Raw genomic sequence first — 18,276 nt, forward strand, 5'->3', positions numbered from 1 at the left:
AAAGTCTCACGTAAGTTTTAATAAAGTCACCTCCATATCCATCGGTCAAGAATCAAGAGCTTCAAGAAGTGAAAAAACTAGCTGTATTTTTGCATATTACGATGATTATAGGTCAACACCCAGTTCTATTCCACTAAGACACCACCGAAAAAGTTTAAAATTTTCAACACTCAACACATCTAAACTCCAAATCCTCTACCCCAGTAGATACATATATCTCAGACATGCATATACTTTAAGGATCAAATACCCACCGTCGCCAGCACGTGCAACTCGTTTATCCCACTAAATCAACTCCTACGTGGATATATCTCATGTTAGGCTGTCAACTAATACCCGCTGTTAGTTTACCGAGTTACTTGGTAATAGTATTAGGGCACCACTGAAGCTACTTACACGAGCTGCGCCACTTCCACATACCGAAGATTAGCTGCTGACAGCAACTCGGGCGACGCGTCGTCCTGCCACATGCATGCGTGTGCGTGTATGTGCTAGCGGTAGTCCACCGAAGCCCGTGTACACAAATCATTAGTTTAGTCCATAAAACAAAAGTTAATAGCTTCCCATGGGGCCGAAGAAAAAAAACCTCCGAAGCTCAAAAATGAAAGAACGTCGGAGCCAGCAACAGCAAAGCAAGCACGCAAGGCGGAAGGAAGAACGGAAGAAGTATAACAAGCAAAGGTGAGAAGACGCACTTGCATGTTTAAACGAGCTCGCCGTCTGCAGAGGGCCAGGTCGGGCCTCGCTGGGCTGGGCTAAGCTTAAACGGCAGCAGTCGACAGAGCAACAACGACAGTGTATTATAGGCAAAGTTGCAATCGCTGTTGGTGTAGTATAATCGAAATGACTCCGAAGTGCAAAGTTTTTAAGGCGAGCGGACATTGCAGTGGCTACACAACTAAAGCCTGCAAGGGAGTTTCCGTATTAAATACAAGTATATGTATGCGACACCGGTAATAAAGGAATGCTATATGTTTGGGTGAGGAATGTGAGCGCTGGCTGCTTGCGGTGTAGTAGTTCGGCCAACCCGATTGCTGCTTTCAATTTTAAGTGTCCCAGTATGCTATTTAACACATGCCTGCCGCAGGGCATGCAAACCACATAACATACTATATATATATGTATGTGCCACATATGTGTACGACCGGAAAATTAAATGCACGTGACATTGGTAGTGTCGTGTGCTGCAAGAATGTCAGCCAAGACTTGCCAATGAACAGTGCAACTCCCAAGTGCACTTTTAAAATAGTTCCGGTAAGGATTTTAGTGTAGCAGTGCGGTGGGCAAAGTGGTAGAACGAGGGTACAAGGCAGTGTAATGAAAAGAAGCCAAGGTAATAAATGTGGCCCAAAAACTTTTAAACCATTTGCCGGTAATGATGAACATTAAAATTGTTGAAAGGCAGACTCATATATACCACAAGTATATATATAACGGCTGTTAACCCTGTAGGAAGAATTTTAATAATTTTATTGAGTATTTAGAATAGGGAAGTTATTAGGGGAAGAGTTGAAATTTTGTATATTCTTTCGATACAATTCTGTTCAACAATTGATCATATCCCTGATTTATAATTATTTCAGTACAGTAGAAAGTGATTTAAACTAGGCTCATCTTCTATAATATTATAAAATACCATAGCGCATACATGCGTATTTCCATGCCAGTTGACAGTTCTTAGAAGAATTTGACTGATCTAGACTGATCACAGCAACGGGATCGATTATTGATTTCTAAGTTGCCCGAACTCTTTTTCAATTTAAATTATCCAAAATATCAAATTCATTTGTCTAACCTAAAAACTGATCACTGATCTGACTCACCAATCGATCATGTGATATTCATTGTTGATCTCGATTTCATATTTTTTTTACTAACTCATATTCAATGCAACAATTTCGATTTAAAATAGTAAATAAATTTATTGATCAAATGTGACTGATTCTGCGTAGTAGGAGAACTGATCGTTCCTAGAGGTTGTGATAATAAGTGACTGATAATTGTTGAGAGAATGAACGATTGTTCTTATATGAGCTGTCATAATGAAGTGAGTTCTTTTGTCAATTTTTTTTACGTAAACATTTATTCAGTGGAGACTATATCATTTTGAAATGTCGATAGATCATACTATTTTATTAAGACTTGATCACGTCACATTGACCGATATTTATAATTGAATTCAACCTAATATGAGTGTTGGCATCCCGTTTCCAAACCGATCTATAGTGATCAGTCACACCTTATGGCAATATAGATAATATATAACTGATCGTTCTGAGTGATCTCTACTCACGGAAGTAACTCAGGATCTATCTATTGAGCACAGATTAACTACATATTAGCCTTAAAAGATCTATTGAACCCTGATCCACTTATTTTATGAGTTCTTCTCCAGCTTTCCCAAAACGGCATGAAATAATTTGTTTCAAAAACGTGATTTCAGTTTTCTGTTCGCACTTTCAATATCGTCCTAGAACCCACAACACTTCAACATACATATATTTACAGCTGTATATGCCCCTGCCATTTAACCGTGTTCAAGTTTTCATTCAAATTGTAACTTACAACGTCATATGTAAGTCGTCTTCATGTTGTTGTAGACAGTCTAAAGCTTGAAAATGTCACACAGCATACTAAAGATATAAATATATATACACATATATATAGCTAACTGTCTCACTGGCGGATTTCTGCCATCAATTATCTTAACAGCTTTCTACTCAACGCTAACTAGCGCGCTCACATGTGCATCCGGCGGCAGCGAGCTTAAGCGCACGCTGAGGAGCTTCAAAGTGTGTCTCAGTGTAGGTGTGTGCATGATATGGTGAATGCTGTTGATATGAGATGAAGGTGAATGCGCTTGGCATATAATTTCAAAATTATGCTCCACTTTCCTTTGACTACACACACACACACACATACACGACACCTTCGACAGAGAGAGGCTACTAAAGCTGTCCAGCCTACTTACCGATATTACCGTTAGCTGGCGCGGCAGCCACAAGCAGCCAGACATTGAGCCAACTAACAAGCCAGGCCAAGCGAGCTAGCTTACTTGAAGCCGCCGAGCCGCCAGTCAGTCAGTCAGTCAGGCGGTCGGGCAAGTAGTCTAGTCAGCTAGTTAGCAAGCGAAGCGTGCATGCAAGTCGTTGCCGTTATAACCAACAGCCAGCAAACAGTTGCAGGGAACTTTCAAGGCAGCAGTAAATAGTTATTTTTTTCGTCCTTTTGCGCCGCAAACTTTTCGAATTTTGAAATTCCTGCAAAAGCCCACAAACACTTGCATACAAGCATCGGTAATATCAATGAAATATATATATGTATATCGCTTTCCTCTGTCGCTCAAGGCCGCACGCCAGCAATCGTTGCTGCAACTAACTAATGCCTGCCATGAGAGTGCAGCGACCGACGAGCGGCGTGGCATTTCTGGCAAATGTAAACTCTCGTATTTTTCGCCTTAGCCATAAAAAGTTTACCCATGTTGTTGTTGTTTGTGTATGTGTGTGCGTGTAAGTTGTTGCAACTTGTCGAGCCTTATCATTTCCCCGCTGCAATTTACTTGTTTGCCAGCTTCTGCTTTGGCTGCCGCCTGCTGCCTGCTTTGCTTGTGGTAATGGCTTTGGCTTTGGCGCTGCCGCTGCTTGCCACTTGCCACTTGGCAAAGTGTGCTCGGCTTCATAATTAAAGATAAGAGTAGAAGAATTGTCGGCGGAAAGTGCAATTGTGGCTTTGCAAGCGGCATAAAATTATTATCGCTGTCGCGCGCATGCAAAAGCACACACTCAAACACATGTGCTCTCTCACACACACACAGGTATGTGTGTGGTGGATGCATGAAAAATTACTTGACATTAATTAATTAATTTCAAAGGCAATGTAAAGTTTTCGAACTTGTGCTGTTCAGCAACGAGCTGTTGGCTTTGGCGGTTTTACTTGAATTTTTCCCCTTCCCTTCTCTTTTCCTTTGTACTTTCGATTTGTTGTTGCTCTTGCACTTTTCGAAATTGGAGCACGGCAAAGCGGTTTCGGTTAGTTTGCCAACTTTTATTACTTGCAACGTGTTTGCTCCACTATTTAATTATTTTTACGCTCCCCATAAAGTTAAATAGCATATTTATTAATTGCTTAAAGTAATCATAAATTTATAAGCTCGAGAATTCGATGTAGAAAGTTAGTTCTGAACCTCACAATAGTTTTATGCTACTGTTATGTGTGATACCATTGAAAGAGCGATATATTCAGATATTCATAGTGAAAAGAATTATGAGAATAGTCTTAAAGCAAAATCGGTTCTCTTAATTTCAAGATATGTTCGAATCATATTTCGATTCTGGTAAAAAATTGAGAAAATTCAAAAATTTTGCACCAATTTTCTAACTCTTCTTCTTCTTGACTGGCGAAGACACCGCTTACGCGGTTATAGCCGAGTCCACAACAGCGCGCCATTCGTTTCTTCTTTTGTCAGTTTGGCGCTAATTAGTAATACCAAGTGAGGCCAGCTCCTTCTCCACCTGGTCCTTCCAATGGAGTGGAGGTCTTCCTCTTCCTCGGCTTCCACCAGTGGGTACTGCATCGAACACTTTCAGAACTGGAGCATTTTCGTCCATACGAACAACATGACCTAGCCAGCGTAGACGCTGTCTCTTTCTCGCTGGACTATGTCTATGTCGTCTTATAAATCGTACAGCTCATCGTTCCATCTTCTGCGGTATACGCCCTTGCCAATGTTTAAGGGACCATAAATCTTTCGCAAAACCTTTATCTTGAAAACTCCTGGTGCCGTTTTATCGGATGTTTACATCGTCCACTCTTCTGCTCCATAAAGTAAGATGGGAATGATGACTTGTAGAGTTTAGTTTTTGTACGTCGAGAGAGGACATAGTAGCACCTGTTGGCAAGAGTGATTCCGCGTTGGATTTCCAGGCTGACGTTGTTATTGCTGCTAATGCTGGTTCTCAGATAAATAAAAGTATCTACTACAATCAAAGTTATAACTGCCAACAGTGACATGGAAGTCAAGACGCGAATGCGCTGACTGTTTGTTTGATGACAGGAAATATTTCGTCTTGTCCTCGTTCACCACCAGACACATACGCTTCGCTTCTTTATCCTGTCCGGAAAAGGCAGAACGAACGGCGCGGGAGTTGTTTTCAATGACGTGAATATCATCGGCGTACGCCAGTAGCTGTACACTCTTCTAGAAAGTTGTACCTTCTCTATTTAGCTCTGCAGCTCGAATAATTTTTTCCAGCATCAGGTTAAAGAAGTCACACGATAATGAGTCACCCTGTCAGAAACCTCACTTAGTATCAAACTGCTCGGAGAGCACCTTCCCGATCCTGACGGACCTTTTAGTGTTGCTCAACGTCAGCTTACACAACCGTATCAGTTTTGCAGGGATACCAAATTCAGACATCGCGGCATAGAAGCAGCTCCTTTTCGTGCTGTCGAAAGCAGATTTGAAATCGACAAAGAGTTGGTGTGTGTCGATCCTCTTTTCACGGGCCTTCTCCAAGATTTGGCGCATGGTGAATATCTTTGTTGTTGATTTTCCAGGTCTAAAGCCATACTGATAAGGTCAATCAGTTTGTTGACGGTGGACTTTAGTCTCTCACACAGTACGTTCGATAGCGACTTTCCAACTACCCAAGTAATATCCTGAGGATTCTCTCTCTCGCCCATCTCCTTGTGCAACATCACCATTCGGCGCCAACTTACTCTGAGCCCTTTACTCTTCATAACATGTTTTGAGTTCAGACTCCCTCAATTTTCCTATCCATATATTATATACTCAACGAATCTCACTGTTTCTAAAGATTCTTGCCCCACACTACTCACTACTTCAAGGTTCTGTCCATCCAACCTAATCTTATGAAAATTGATAAAACTTCACTTTTACTGCCGATTTGCTACCGACTAGCTCATTTCATTCAAAATTATCATAAATAAAATATTTCTTTTACTGTTACAGATACAACTTTTGTCGGACAATTTCGGCCTACAATTTAATCCTGCCATTGCCAGCGACACAGCTGAATACTTTTGTCTCGTCAATGATCGCCATATACCGGAGGCGATCGTGGATCTACTAGTGCAAGGTAAGTGCAACTAAATTATAATGGTAATTCAGCTTGGACTGTAATGCTACATTGTGTTTTAATCAACTTTCAATGAATTATAATTAACAAAGATACTTATTAGTAAATTTAATATAAAGTTCGAAAAATCTGATATGACACTTCATATACAAATTCTGACAACTTCAAAAATTAATAAAATTAATTTAATTAATTTACAGACGTTCCCGATCCACCAGAGCGCCCCCTGTTAATCAGTTTCACATCGCGTTCTGTGAATCTCTCCTGGGCGCATTCTCAACATCCACGCAATGCACCAGTGACGCATTTTGTTATTGAAACCCGGTAAGTAATGAATAATATGTGATATATTTATTTTTATATATAATATATAGGTCTATGAGTAAACCAGTAGAATAGGAGAATAAGTCGGTAAATAAGACAGAACGTCAAATGAGTAGTGACTGTGCGAGTTCGAATTAAATTGTCCATTGTCGCTCGTCCTTCCCATCATCCATATGTAAAAATTGTAGCAGTTGCTTGCTTTATTGTTCTAACTGATAGGTTAGGTTAGGTTAGGTTAGTAGGCAGATCTCTGTAAAAACAGAAGATCTCACTTAGACAGCCTTGGCGCTGTCCATTGTGGTACCAATAAAACTCCCTGTGGATCAAAGACCTTTAGGATTCAGCAAAACGCTTGGAATCCGATACAAATTTCTTAAGACGGCTAATATCGATTCTTGCCAATTCGCTAGGATCGCCGAAAAAGGGCCTTCCGTGGTGTTTCAACCTCAGTCTGACAAAAGCTGGACAATGAAGAAGGAAATGCTTAGATGATTCCATCTCGCCTTCCTCCATACAGCTTTGGCAACTTGCATCTGTCACGATCCCAAGTCTCACCGCAACTGATAGATTATAAGATTTTAATTCGAGAGTAATCACAATCTGTCAAAAATCGAATATATTAAGGGGTTTGCAAATGAGAATAGCTCAAACTGAGATGGTTGATTACATATATACGAGTATCCTTAGTCTAGTCAAAGGACGCTGTAAGATACTTCTCTAACTCTTTTCTACTCTTAGGAAAAGTCACATAGAAAATCTGATAACAAAGCATTCTCATAAAGTTTTTTAGTCGTGAGGACTGCGTTACCTTCTATAGAAGGTTAATCAGCATAGCCTAATATGGAAACTGACTCACCACTTCTCATTACTATTACTACTTCTCTATTGTTTCCAAAAGTTGGTTTAATTCTTATGAATATTACTTTCTACGGGGCCTCCCTTTTCAACGCATCTATATGATCTTCCAGTCTTTAATCTCTTCTCCCAATAGCACATTATCATATATTATTTTGTATGCATAAGCTCCCCTGAGAACTTTGACAAAGATATGGAAATGCTAAAGATTTGACCTTGATTTATATTGAGCTTAAATGAAGAGTTTAAAACGCCAACTGAAATCACGAGGAATTACCTTCAGAAATATAAGGTTAACTTAATCTACCGTTAAGAGTTCCATTTACTTAATTTATAATATATGATATTCCTTACGATCTCTCTCCCTTCCTATATTGCAAATAATGTTGAGAGAGCCAACTAAATTCTTACTTCCTCGTGTTCGCTAAATAATTTAGTCAAGTGTAACTAACTAACGAAGAAATCATAAATTTATAGAAAACTCACTTATTAAAGATTCCTCTTACAATTGTTGGCTTTCTCGGAAAATTTTCATTTCTACTACTTACTAATTGAAAGCACAAATGTATGTATGTAGATCTGTATATATAGATGCATACATTACGGCTTCACTGCCAAGCTTCTACCAGCGTTTTTTACACTTCCGCACAATCGGATGACGCACACCTCGCCTCGCCTCGCCTCCCACACACATATACATACACTCCTTGGTGCATTCAACAGCTTCAAATGCGTGCAGCCATATAAACGTAATGTGCTGGCATTTGTATGCAACATAGAAGGTGCAACAGCATACTGGCATGATAACTGTATAGCTATGCAAAGATGAATATTTAAGGCACCGAGCAGTTAGTCAGGCATGCAGCCACCCCCTCTCCCCTACGCACAACCCACCAGCAGCACTTTCATCATTGCTTGCATACATTTAGGCGCTGTTGGCGCTGATGCAATACGCATTTGTTGTAATTTAATGCTGCAGCAGCAGCAGCAGCTCCCCAATGCCTGGCAAAGTGAAACCATAAAAAGTAATACGAAAATCAACAACAACAACAGCAACAGCAAAACCGTTGTATTATCATTAAAGCTGATAGCGGGAGTTCGGTGTAGTTGCCGCTGTGCCAGGCTGTCAACACGCTGTTTTATGTATGTACTCGCATATATTTGTGTGTGTGCAAGGCACAGACCTCCCGCCAATCCATCATCGACGCGGCATCATCAGTTCGGTGCTTCAGCAGCGACATTGGCGACATCAGCGTCATACGCCATATCATCAGTTGTATCAGCAGCTAACGTGATGACTTTCATTTTAATTAATATGTTGAGCGATGTTGCGCTGGAGGCGGTGGATGGGAGAGAGTGTCAGTGGTGTTCAAGAAAAAATTGTACGAAGTTGTGTAGGTGGAGGTTTCGGTGTCTCGTCACTGTGCCAAGCGCTCACACAAATGTAGTACGATGGCAGCCCTGTGGGAAATGATGTAGCTCCTGTGGTTGCCTGTGTATAAATTAACAAAAAATTAAAAAAAAAGGTCTAAATATTTTTCGATAAAAAAATAAGGTGATTTGAACAAGACCATATGTTTTTCATAAAGAGACCTTTCATTTTTTTAGTTAAATACATTTTTACACAAATTTGTACCCGATCCAATGCCTGCATCTCTGTGTAAGAATCCTATAAACTAAAGTGTTGCCTACATTTTGGCGCATTTATATAAAAAGAGAGTAGACAAAATCCTTTCTTTCCTAAAAAAAATAATAAAACAAGTATTTTTGTCGGATTTGTATATTACAAATCGTTCAGTAATATTAGGTCTACAACTTTTCTTTCGCCGTTTTCCAATATATGTCTCTAGGGTCAAGCACTGGTCGATTAAATCGATTTTTTTTATATCGATCTTGGACAATTGGTCAACATTAACCCAACAAAATATTTGTAGAGAGCTGTTTGCATCCCAAACTTATTCCCAACTGAAAATGTCAGTTTTTGAGCCGTATTATCGACATTTGCGGGAAATTTTGCTTTTCTTTTATAATTCCAAGAAGAGTTCGGCTGAAGCTCATCGACATTTGTAACCGTTTTTATATAGAAAAACTTAAATTTACATAAAAACTGCGGAAGCTAAGTTGAAGACCTAAAGCTATGATTAAAAAATATTTTAATTGACTCAATTAAATTTTTGTTCACACACATTCAATTAAGTCCATACAATGTGTATCTGTTGACTGTTAGCAAAATGTTCCTTCTGAATTTTTTTTTTTTTCATTCTGACATTCTGTGTGACTAATAGAAACAAGTATTAACATTATTATTGCTAATCATTGGATTAGCCAGGTTCAATCAATAGTACAATTATATTATCAATTGCATAGTAAATTTTGTTCAATCAGTTATGCCAACTGTTCATATTTATTTAAAGCTTTATCTAGATATTTGGTAATAGTATTAGCTTTAAAGAAATATTTCTTTCTTCTTATAGAATACAGAGCTACACAGAGTTCCGAAAAGTATTAATTAAGTACTAATTGTCTTACAATTAATGTCTATTTTGCCATTTAAGCTTACATTTAAAGATTTGGTTAAAATTTACCATTCAAGCTGGCGTTCAAAGATAACCGTAGTGGATCTGCATACTTATCAAGCCCGCTAGTTCACTTTTCCTTATTTGAATAGTAAATTTTCAACGCTCTTCTATTCAGTGTCAATAAATATGAGGTTATATTTCATACACAAATAGCTTAAATATAATAAAGAGCGCAAGTATATAAAAAGTAAAACAAGAAAAAGAAGAAGAAGTCGAAGCAAGTCGAATAAACTATGCAATGCGGTAGTAAAAGTAAATACAAATAAATACAAAATAAGAAATATTTGGTTGCAAGCATTGTGGCTTAACCTATTTATGCACTCAAGCGTCAATAATAATACTGCGCTGGTATGAAGATATGCAGGCATATTTTAGACAGACATAGTTTTAAGTTTTACTACAAGTAAAATGTGGGACATGAATCAACTGATGTCTAGCATGTAGTAAATATAAATAATAAGTGCATTTCTGGTTGAATAACCAGTTGGCTATTGCCAAAATATAAATATTTATATTTGTGGACTATATTAATGGTTATAAAGATGTACATAAAATTTAGTTAGATTGGGTTTATGGTATGCTATTTGCGGGTTAAAGATCAAAAGGCGTCAAAAAAATACGTAGACAAAGAGAGATAATAATGAAGGAAAAGAGAATCGAAGTTTTGGAAAAAATCATTTAATTATCCGCTGAAAACTCTCATCTAGGCTTTGATGCTAGATTTTAATGAATTACATGAACTATATCATACAGGTGTTCCGCATTTGAGGCTTTCTTAATACTACATAAGCATCTGGGTCGCTACAATATGTTCTAAAAAAAATTAAAAAGTTGTGCTATCGTAAAATTCTTTCATCAACCACAATTGAAGCTATGACAACAACAAAATAGAATAAATATGTTTACACAAGCTCATGCTTTTTCACTGCCCAAAAAACCAAAAATGACTGCTCGTGCGCCTGACAGTATGCTACAAACAAGCTGTGGTAGTTAACTATTGATGTATTGCTATAGATCATAGTATATTTCGATGCCCATTCCAAAAGTAAAAAAGAAAAAACAATTATTATAAAATACTAAAAAATAAAAAAAAAATTGTTTCATAAATAATCAGCAGCTTATCCTCCACTACCGTTATATTGCACGTATGCCACCAGCATTTTTTTGTGACTGGAACAGGCTTTCCACAGCAATGCCATTAAATAGGTCCTACTTTTGTCCAATCTCTCTTTTGAATGCTTTTACTCCATACATTTCGTGGTTGTTGTGTTAACAGAAAGTTAAAAAAATAAAATAAAACTTCTATATGAATTATATAATGTTTTCATAACTCGAAATTATTATGTACTAGGGATGTAATTATTTTTAATAGACTCACAGAAATTTATATTTTTTATTATGAGTATATATAAATATTAGGGATGTTCTAAATTTCAATAACAAAGAAGTTGAAAATAGTAAATAATTATAATAATTTGAGTTCTAGTTGGCAAAAAAAAACATTGTAAGGTGTTATAAAAAAGTATTTTTTGTTTGAAGTTCAAAAAAGTAAATTTTACAAAAAAACTTGTTTTAAAAATTAAAAAAAATATATGTTTTAAAAAATGAAACATATGAATATTTATTATCAATATTTTTTTCTTATATTTTCTAGTTTTATTAAATATATACATATATATTTTATTTTAGTTTTTAAATCATAATTAAATATACATTTTTTTTTACTTTAACAAATGACCCACCCTAATGTCCATACTGACTTTCTACAAATCATACGAGTATGCAAATGTCACCAACGTTATTGCCGGCGGTTTTGTTATTGCAACTTGCAGCTCTCTCACTACACAGCCACAAAGTACAGTTATTCTAAAAGTTCAAATATTTGCATAATATTCACACATTAATGTATGTATGTATATATTCGGTCATATATTATATGAAAGTAGCCAAAAAAAATATGAAATAATTATAAAAGCGGGTTATTCGCCAAAGCTTATTATGCGCACACATACATACAGACATATATTACATGTGTGTGCGGGTTTTGATTTCATTCAAAAATATTGCATTCACCGTTGGCATCACTTATTACTAAATGCATTGAGTCACTCGCTGCTTTCAGGCACTCACACACACAGCATTTGCTTTGGTAATATTTTTTAATGGAATTTATTATTTTCATGCTCTACCTCTCGCATGAGTATGAGTTTATTTAAATGCGGTTTTATGAGCTCCTCTCTGTGTAGGTGTGTTGTGTGTATATGTGTGTTTGACCACACATGCATATTAAAATTTGTATTCGCTCGCATAATTCACTCGCTGCTTAATTCACTTTGACGCTGGTGGACATGTTGATATTCTTTTATAAGTTTATTTCTTTTATAAAATGAATGCGCGCAGACATTTCCATTGAATTCGCCGCTTGGCGTTTTTTCTTTGATTTTCTTGTGAAAGCACATTTTGTTGAATTAGTCATAAGCATTCGGTTTTATAGTCTAATAACGGTATATAATGCAGTCACATAATAAACGTTGCATAATAAGAATATAATAAGTGAATTAGTGGCTTTATGGAAATTAATTTTTAATTCTATATAAATCTCATTTTAATGAAGAAAAAACTTCAATAAAGAGTATGATTATTGCATAACAAATTACTTTTTTTACAATTTGTTAAATTCGAATAAAAACAAGATTAAATCAGATGTCATCAATGGCAAATATATTAAGCAGAAAATAATGTATCACATAAACGGATTTTAATTTTTATTTTTTTAAATATTTTTTTTTTTTTTTTGAATATTTTTTATCTTTTAATTAACAATTATCATATAAATATAAATTATACTTCATTAACAAAAAAATATATATAAAAACGTCAATACGTACTTTTCTTAAAAAAACATTTCCGTACTTCTGGATACTCATAAAGGAGTATATAAGTTGTCATAAATATACCATACATCAAAGGATTTAAGAATTTGGAATAGACTAATTATAATAATCACTTATTGGAGCTTTAAAAATATATTTTTTTAATAATTTTATTTATTTTTTATCAGTTTAATCCCAGTAGTACCATACTTCATCATCAAGTTAAATTTGTCACGTACCGTTGATGTTTAGATTAGAATGCCTTACAGATTTTTTATGGTTCCATAACAATAACGCAAAGATGATCTTAATACAAATAAATACCTTAAACTAGTACATATGATATTTTCTTTCACATATTTCAACCAAAAAATAATTTTAATTTCTTGCAGAGTCGGTGAAAATGGACCTTGGGATCAAGTACCGCAAATTTTAACCAAATCAAATCATACATCATATCAAGTCACCGGACTCATACCCTTCACCGTATATAGTTTTCGTTTGCTGGCGGTAAATAAATTGGGTATCAGCGCACCGTCCAAGGAATCCTACTACATTGTAACACTGCGCGAGGGTGAGTACTTTGATTAAAATTCATTGATTCTTACTATAAACCACTTTAAACGATCTCGAAAACCTCGTTACCAATAAGAAAAAAATATTTAAACGATAGGTGATATCATATCTACTATCTATAAGCTTAAATACTCCATCATATTAAATCTAAAATCTTTTGCTAAATGGAATCTTTTCTCCCAAGAATTTAATAGTAACACCAAGATCTTAACTGCTCTCAGGTTCCAAATAGCTGTGAAAGTTTTGAAGGATTGACGGTTGTCAAACTCTCTAATAGCGTTTTTAGACAGGAGCTAATTGATCAATTTACCGGCCTCTGCTCGATTTAAACGCTTATTAAGATCGATTTAACTTACAAAATAAAAAAACTACATTTATTTTAAATTGAATTTCAATCGACTTGAAAATCAAATGGAACTCTGCGACAAAGACGTACGATATACGTTCTTTGTCTGCGTTTGGCTGCGATTTTTGATAAAAAAAGTTACGGTAGATGTCGCTGCTGAAAAAATATTAATCAGCGCTGAAACTTACTAACTTCTTATGAAATGCAAAGACAAAAATGTATAACAGCTGATCGGTTATCGAGTAGCCGGCAGTATAAAAGGCAAAAAAAAAATGTTTCTCAATAAAACTTTAAATTGATCAATTTATTTGGCTGTCTGAAAACGATATAAGAGTTAAAACTTCTCGATTGCTTTTTTGTACAGAACAAATTTTGAAAAATTCTCGTATTACTGAGCTCTTTGAGGTTATTCCCCCAGACAGAGACTTAACTTGTTTGATCTACGTTTTCGCTGATGAGAGAGTATTTTTAACAGCAAAACTGACTGACTAACCTTCTTTATTTTGCAATTTTATCTAATGATTTTTTAAAAAGCCTAGATTACTAATATGGTAGAATGAGTTATATTTTAAAAGGATTCAATAGCAAGTTAAGGACTTATAGTTATGCTTCCTCATCTTCAAACAAAAGGTCAGATAACTACGGTTTTCCTACTGTCAATATAAAACTAGTAAATAAGATGAAAAAAACAGCTGGTATGATGAGGATTGTCGTCTCGCAGTGGAGAGAAAACAGACTGCCTACCTCGCAATGTTGCGATCGACCGCAACACGAGCGGGATGGGAAAGATACCGAGAGCTGAAGAGGGAAGCGAGACGCATTTGCAGAAAAAGAAAGAAAGAGGCAGAAATGCGTGAGTATGAAGAGCTTGACAAGCTGGCCGACAGGGGTAATGCTCGAAAATTTTACGAAAAGATCCGGCGACTAACTGAAGGTTTCAAGACCGGAGCACACTCCTGTAGGACCCCCAGCGGTGATCTAGTGGTTGATGACCAGAGTATACTGTGTTTGTGGAGGGAACACTTCTCCAGCCTGCTGAATGGCAGTGAAAGTACAACACCAGGAGATGGCGAACCCGATTCCCCAATCGACGACGATGGAACAGATGTTCCATTGCCCGACCGTGAAGAAATTAGAATAGCAATTACCCGCTTGAAGAACAACAAGGCGGCGGGGGTCGATGGATTGCCGGCCGAGCTATTCAAATACGGCGGCGAAGAGCTGATAAGGTGCATGCATCAGCTTCTTTGCGAAATATGGTCGGAAGAAAGCATGCCCGACGATTGGAATCTCAGTGTACTCTGCCCAATCCACAAAAAGGGAGACCCCACAATCTGCGCCAACTATCGTGGGATAAGCCTCCTTAACATCGCTTATAAGGTTCTATCGAGCGTACTGTGTGAAAGACTAAAGCCCACCGTCAACAAACTGATTGGACCTTATCAGTGTGGCTTTAGACCTGGAAAATCAACAACTGACCAGATATTCACCATGCGCCAAATCTTGGAGAAGACCCGTGAAAAAAGGATCGACACACACCATCTATTTGTCGACTTTAAAGCTGCTTTCGACAGCACGAAAAGGAGCTGCCTTTATGCCGCGATGTCTGAATTTGGTATCCCCGCAAAACTAATACGGTTGTGTAAGTTGACGTTGAGCAACACCAAAAGCTCCGTCAGGATCGGGAAGGACCTCTCCGAGCCGTTCGATACCAAACGAGGTTTCAGACAAGGTGACTCGCTATCGTGCGACTTCTTTAACTTGATGTTGGAAAAAATAATACGAGCTGCAGAGCTAAATAGAGAAGGTACAATCTTCTACAAGAGTGTACAGCTCCTGGCGTACGCCGATGATATTGATATCATCGGAAACAACACCCGCGCCGTTAGTTCTGCTTTTTCCCGCCTGGATAAGGAAGCGAAGCGAATGGGTCTGGTGGTGAACGAGGACAAGACGAAATATCTCCTGTCATCAAACAAACAGTCAGCGCATTCGCGTCTTGGCTCCCACGTCACTGTTGACAGTCATAACTTTGAAGTTGTAGATAATTTCGTATACCTAGGAACCAACATTAACACCGATAATAATGTCAGCCTTGAAATCCAACGCAGAATCACTCTTGCCAACAGGTGCTACTATGGACTGAGTAGGCAATTGAAAAGTAAAGTCCTCTCTCGACGAACAAAAACTAAACTCTACAAGTCCCTCATCATTCCCGTCCTACTTTATGGTGCAGAAGCGTGGACGGTGTCAACATCCGATGAGACGGCACTAGGAGTTTTCGAGAGAAAGGTTTTGCGGAAGATTTACGGTCCCTTAAACATTGGCAACGGCGAATACCGCAGAAGATGGAATGATGAGCTGTATGTGTTGTTCGACGACATAGACATAGTCCAGCGAATAAAAAGACAGCGGCTACGCTGGCTGGGTCATGTTGTTCGAATGGATGAAAGTGCCCCAGCTCTGAAAGTTTTCGATGCAGTACCCGCTGGTGGAAGCCGAGGAAGAGGGAGACCTCCACTCCGATGGAAGGACCAGGTGGAGAAGGACCTGTCTTCACTTGGTATTACCAATTGGCGCCAAACCGCCAAAAGGAGAGATGCGTGGCGCACTGTTGTGGACTCGGCTATAACCGCGTAAGCGGTTTCTACGCCAGTTAAGAAGAAGAAGAAATAAGATGATTTGACAGACAATACCCGAAAACGCTACCAATTAGCTTTCACCAGTTAGGAAAGCTTGCATTCGAAAAGCTTGTTGAATCATTTAGACAAACTTGCAGCTATGCAATGACTTTGTGATATTGTGAACTTGCATTTTAATTGAACAACCCAGCAATTAACAGTTACAAGTAACGGCAAAGGACAAAGAGAAAATGATTTAGAAGAAAATAACGCTACATACAGAGTAAGCGCAAAGCATCTTGCCTGTCAATGCAACCATGAATGGAAGCAATAACTGTCAATTGGCGACAAAAATCAACAATAAAACCTAACAAAGTTGCTTAAAAGCTACACAGGACCACAACATTTATGCGCTGTCAGACACACACACCAACATGTGTATGAACATATGAATGTTTGTATGTATGTGTGCACACAAAAGGAGTAAATTTATCACCTGCGTTCGCAGAGAAATGGTGAACATAAAGCGAAAATGTTATGATTCAATGGAGGAGTTTCTGCTATGCTCAGCAAGTGCATGTATTTATTTGTGTTAGTGTGTGTGTGTTTACTAAAGCAACAACTCACTTGCCCAACAACTCGCAGCAATAGTAAAGCTACAACAATGCATAGAAGCTGTGCCGCACTGCAATCGAAGGCACTCGCCAGTAAGTTGTCCACATGCAACAACAAGAACAAGAACAACAATAGTGATGACAACAACAGCAATAATTGCCACAAACACTAAGGCAGGAGTATTGAAGCATCATTAGCGTGTGACAGGCTCAACTGTCGTGATGACGATAACAACAACACTCCATATACAACAACAAATAAGCCAAGTCACAGCTCTGGTAGTACAGCAAGTATGCAGCAAACGCTTGCCACCATTTGGCAGCCTCACACATGCGACCACAAGTAGTCGAAATATTTCGTGTGTCTCTGTATATGTGTGTGTGACACTACACATGTGTGTACCCAACTAATTCCATAAACGATTCCTCACCTGGCGGCCAAATAACAGTTAGTTGACTTTGCTTGTGTTTGCTGCGCGCTTATTTAGTATTTCATTTTTGTTGTTGTTGTTGCTGTTACAACAACTTGCTATCTCCACCACACGCATAGCGCGGCATGCTCTTGTCTACCAGCATCTTGAGTTGCCAGTGAAACGTTCGTTCGTTTACGCTCTTTGCGGTTGCCACTTTGTCAACAATTAAGGTGTTCATTGTTGCCACACACCGTCACACACACACACATACACGCGTGTGGGCGAGTGGAAAATGTCCTCACGCACGCAATGCCAAGCAGTCAAGCACACAAATATTACCTTTTGTTTGTCACTCAAATGCGTGTGCACACATATGCTTGTATGTGTATTAGTGTTGTTGTTGTTGTGTTGCTACTGGTACTTGCCACAAGCATTTGTGTCAGTTGAATACGCCAAAATGAGCTTCCGTTTATTAGAAACGATGCAAATTACACACACATATTTGCTAAAAAAGTTTCAGCTTTTGTACTCACGCCTTTGAAGAAGAAGAAGAAGAAGAAGAGGGGGGAAGATACACTCACACGCTCGTCTTTCCCTTTTTACACCGATATTATTGTGCTGTGTGTTGCATTGTTTGGTCCTTTGTAACGAATTTAATTCGTAAAGAAGTTCATGTCGTTAGAAAATATCTTTGATGCTTAGTGACCAAATTGAATTTTGTGTTCAGGAAATGATGAGTTTCCTTTCTCTTTATGTTTCAATGACTGTAAGTGTATTGAGGTTGCATTGTTCAGCACGACGAGCAAGGTAAGAACCTGGTGGCTGTAGTTGAGGTCGTGTTAGTCAGATTCATTCATAATATACTGTGTGTTGGAGCTTTCACAGTCCAGGGTGACAATCTTCGATACGAGAGGCCGCTCCTTAAATAGGTATTTCCGTCAAACCTTCGGCAAATTTTTCTCGATAGTTTCTCAGTT

The 18,276-nt window shown here is 37.9% G+C and overlaps 1 protein-coding gene across 2 annotated transcripts in view; it reads left to right on the forward strand.

Moving 5' to 3' along the window:
* LOC105219052 (tyrosine-protein phosphatase 99A) overlaps nt 1–18,276 on the forward strand; it is a 356,359-nt gene that overhangs the window by 144,343 nt on the left and 193,740 nt on the right. For both annotated transcript variants that reach the window (XM_054226223.1, XM_054226222.1), the window contains exons 3-5: nt 5,972–6,098; nt 6,299–6,422; nt 13,122–13,303. In XM_054226223.1, coding sequence (XP_054082198.1) covers nt 5,972–6,098; nt 6,299–6,422; nt 13,122–13,303 — 433 coding nt within the window. The remainder of the gene's footprint in view (nt 1–5,971; nt 6,099–6,298; nt 6,423–13,121; nt 13,304–18,276) is intronic.

This window comes from Zeugodacus cucurbitae, chromosome 2, assembly GCF_028554725.1.
Source record: "Zeugodacus cucurbitae isolate PBARC_wt_2022May chromosome 2, idZeuCucr1.2, whole genome shotgun sequence".
Classification (NCBI taxonomy): domain Eukaryota; kingdom Metazoa; phylum Arthropoda; class Insecta; order Diptera; family Tephritidae; genus Zeugodacus; species Zeugodacus cucurbitae.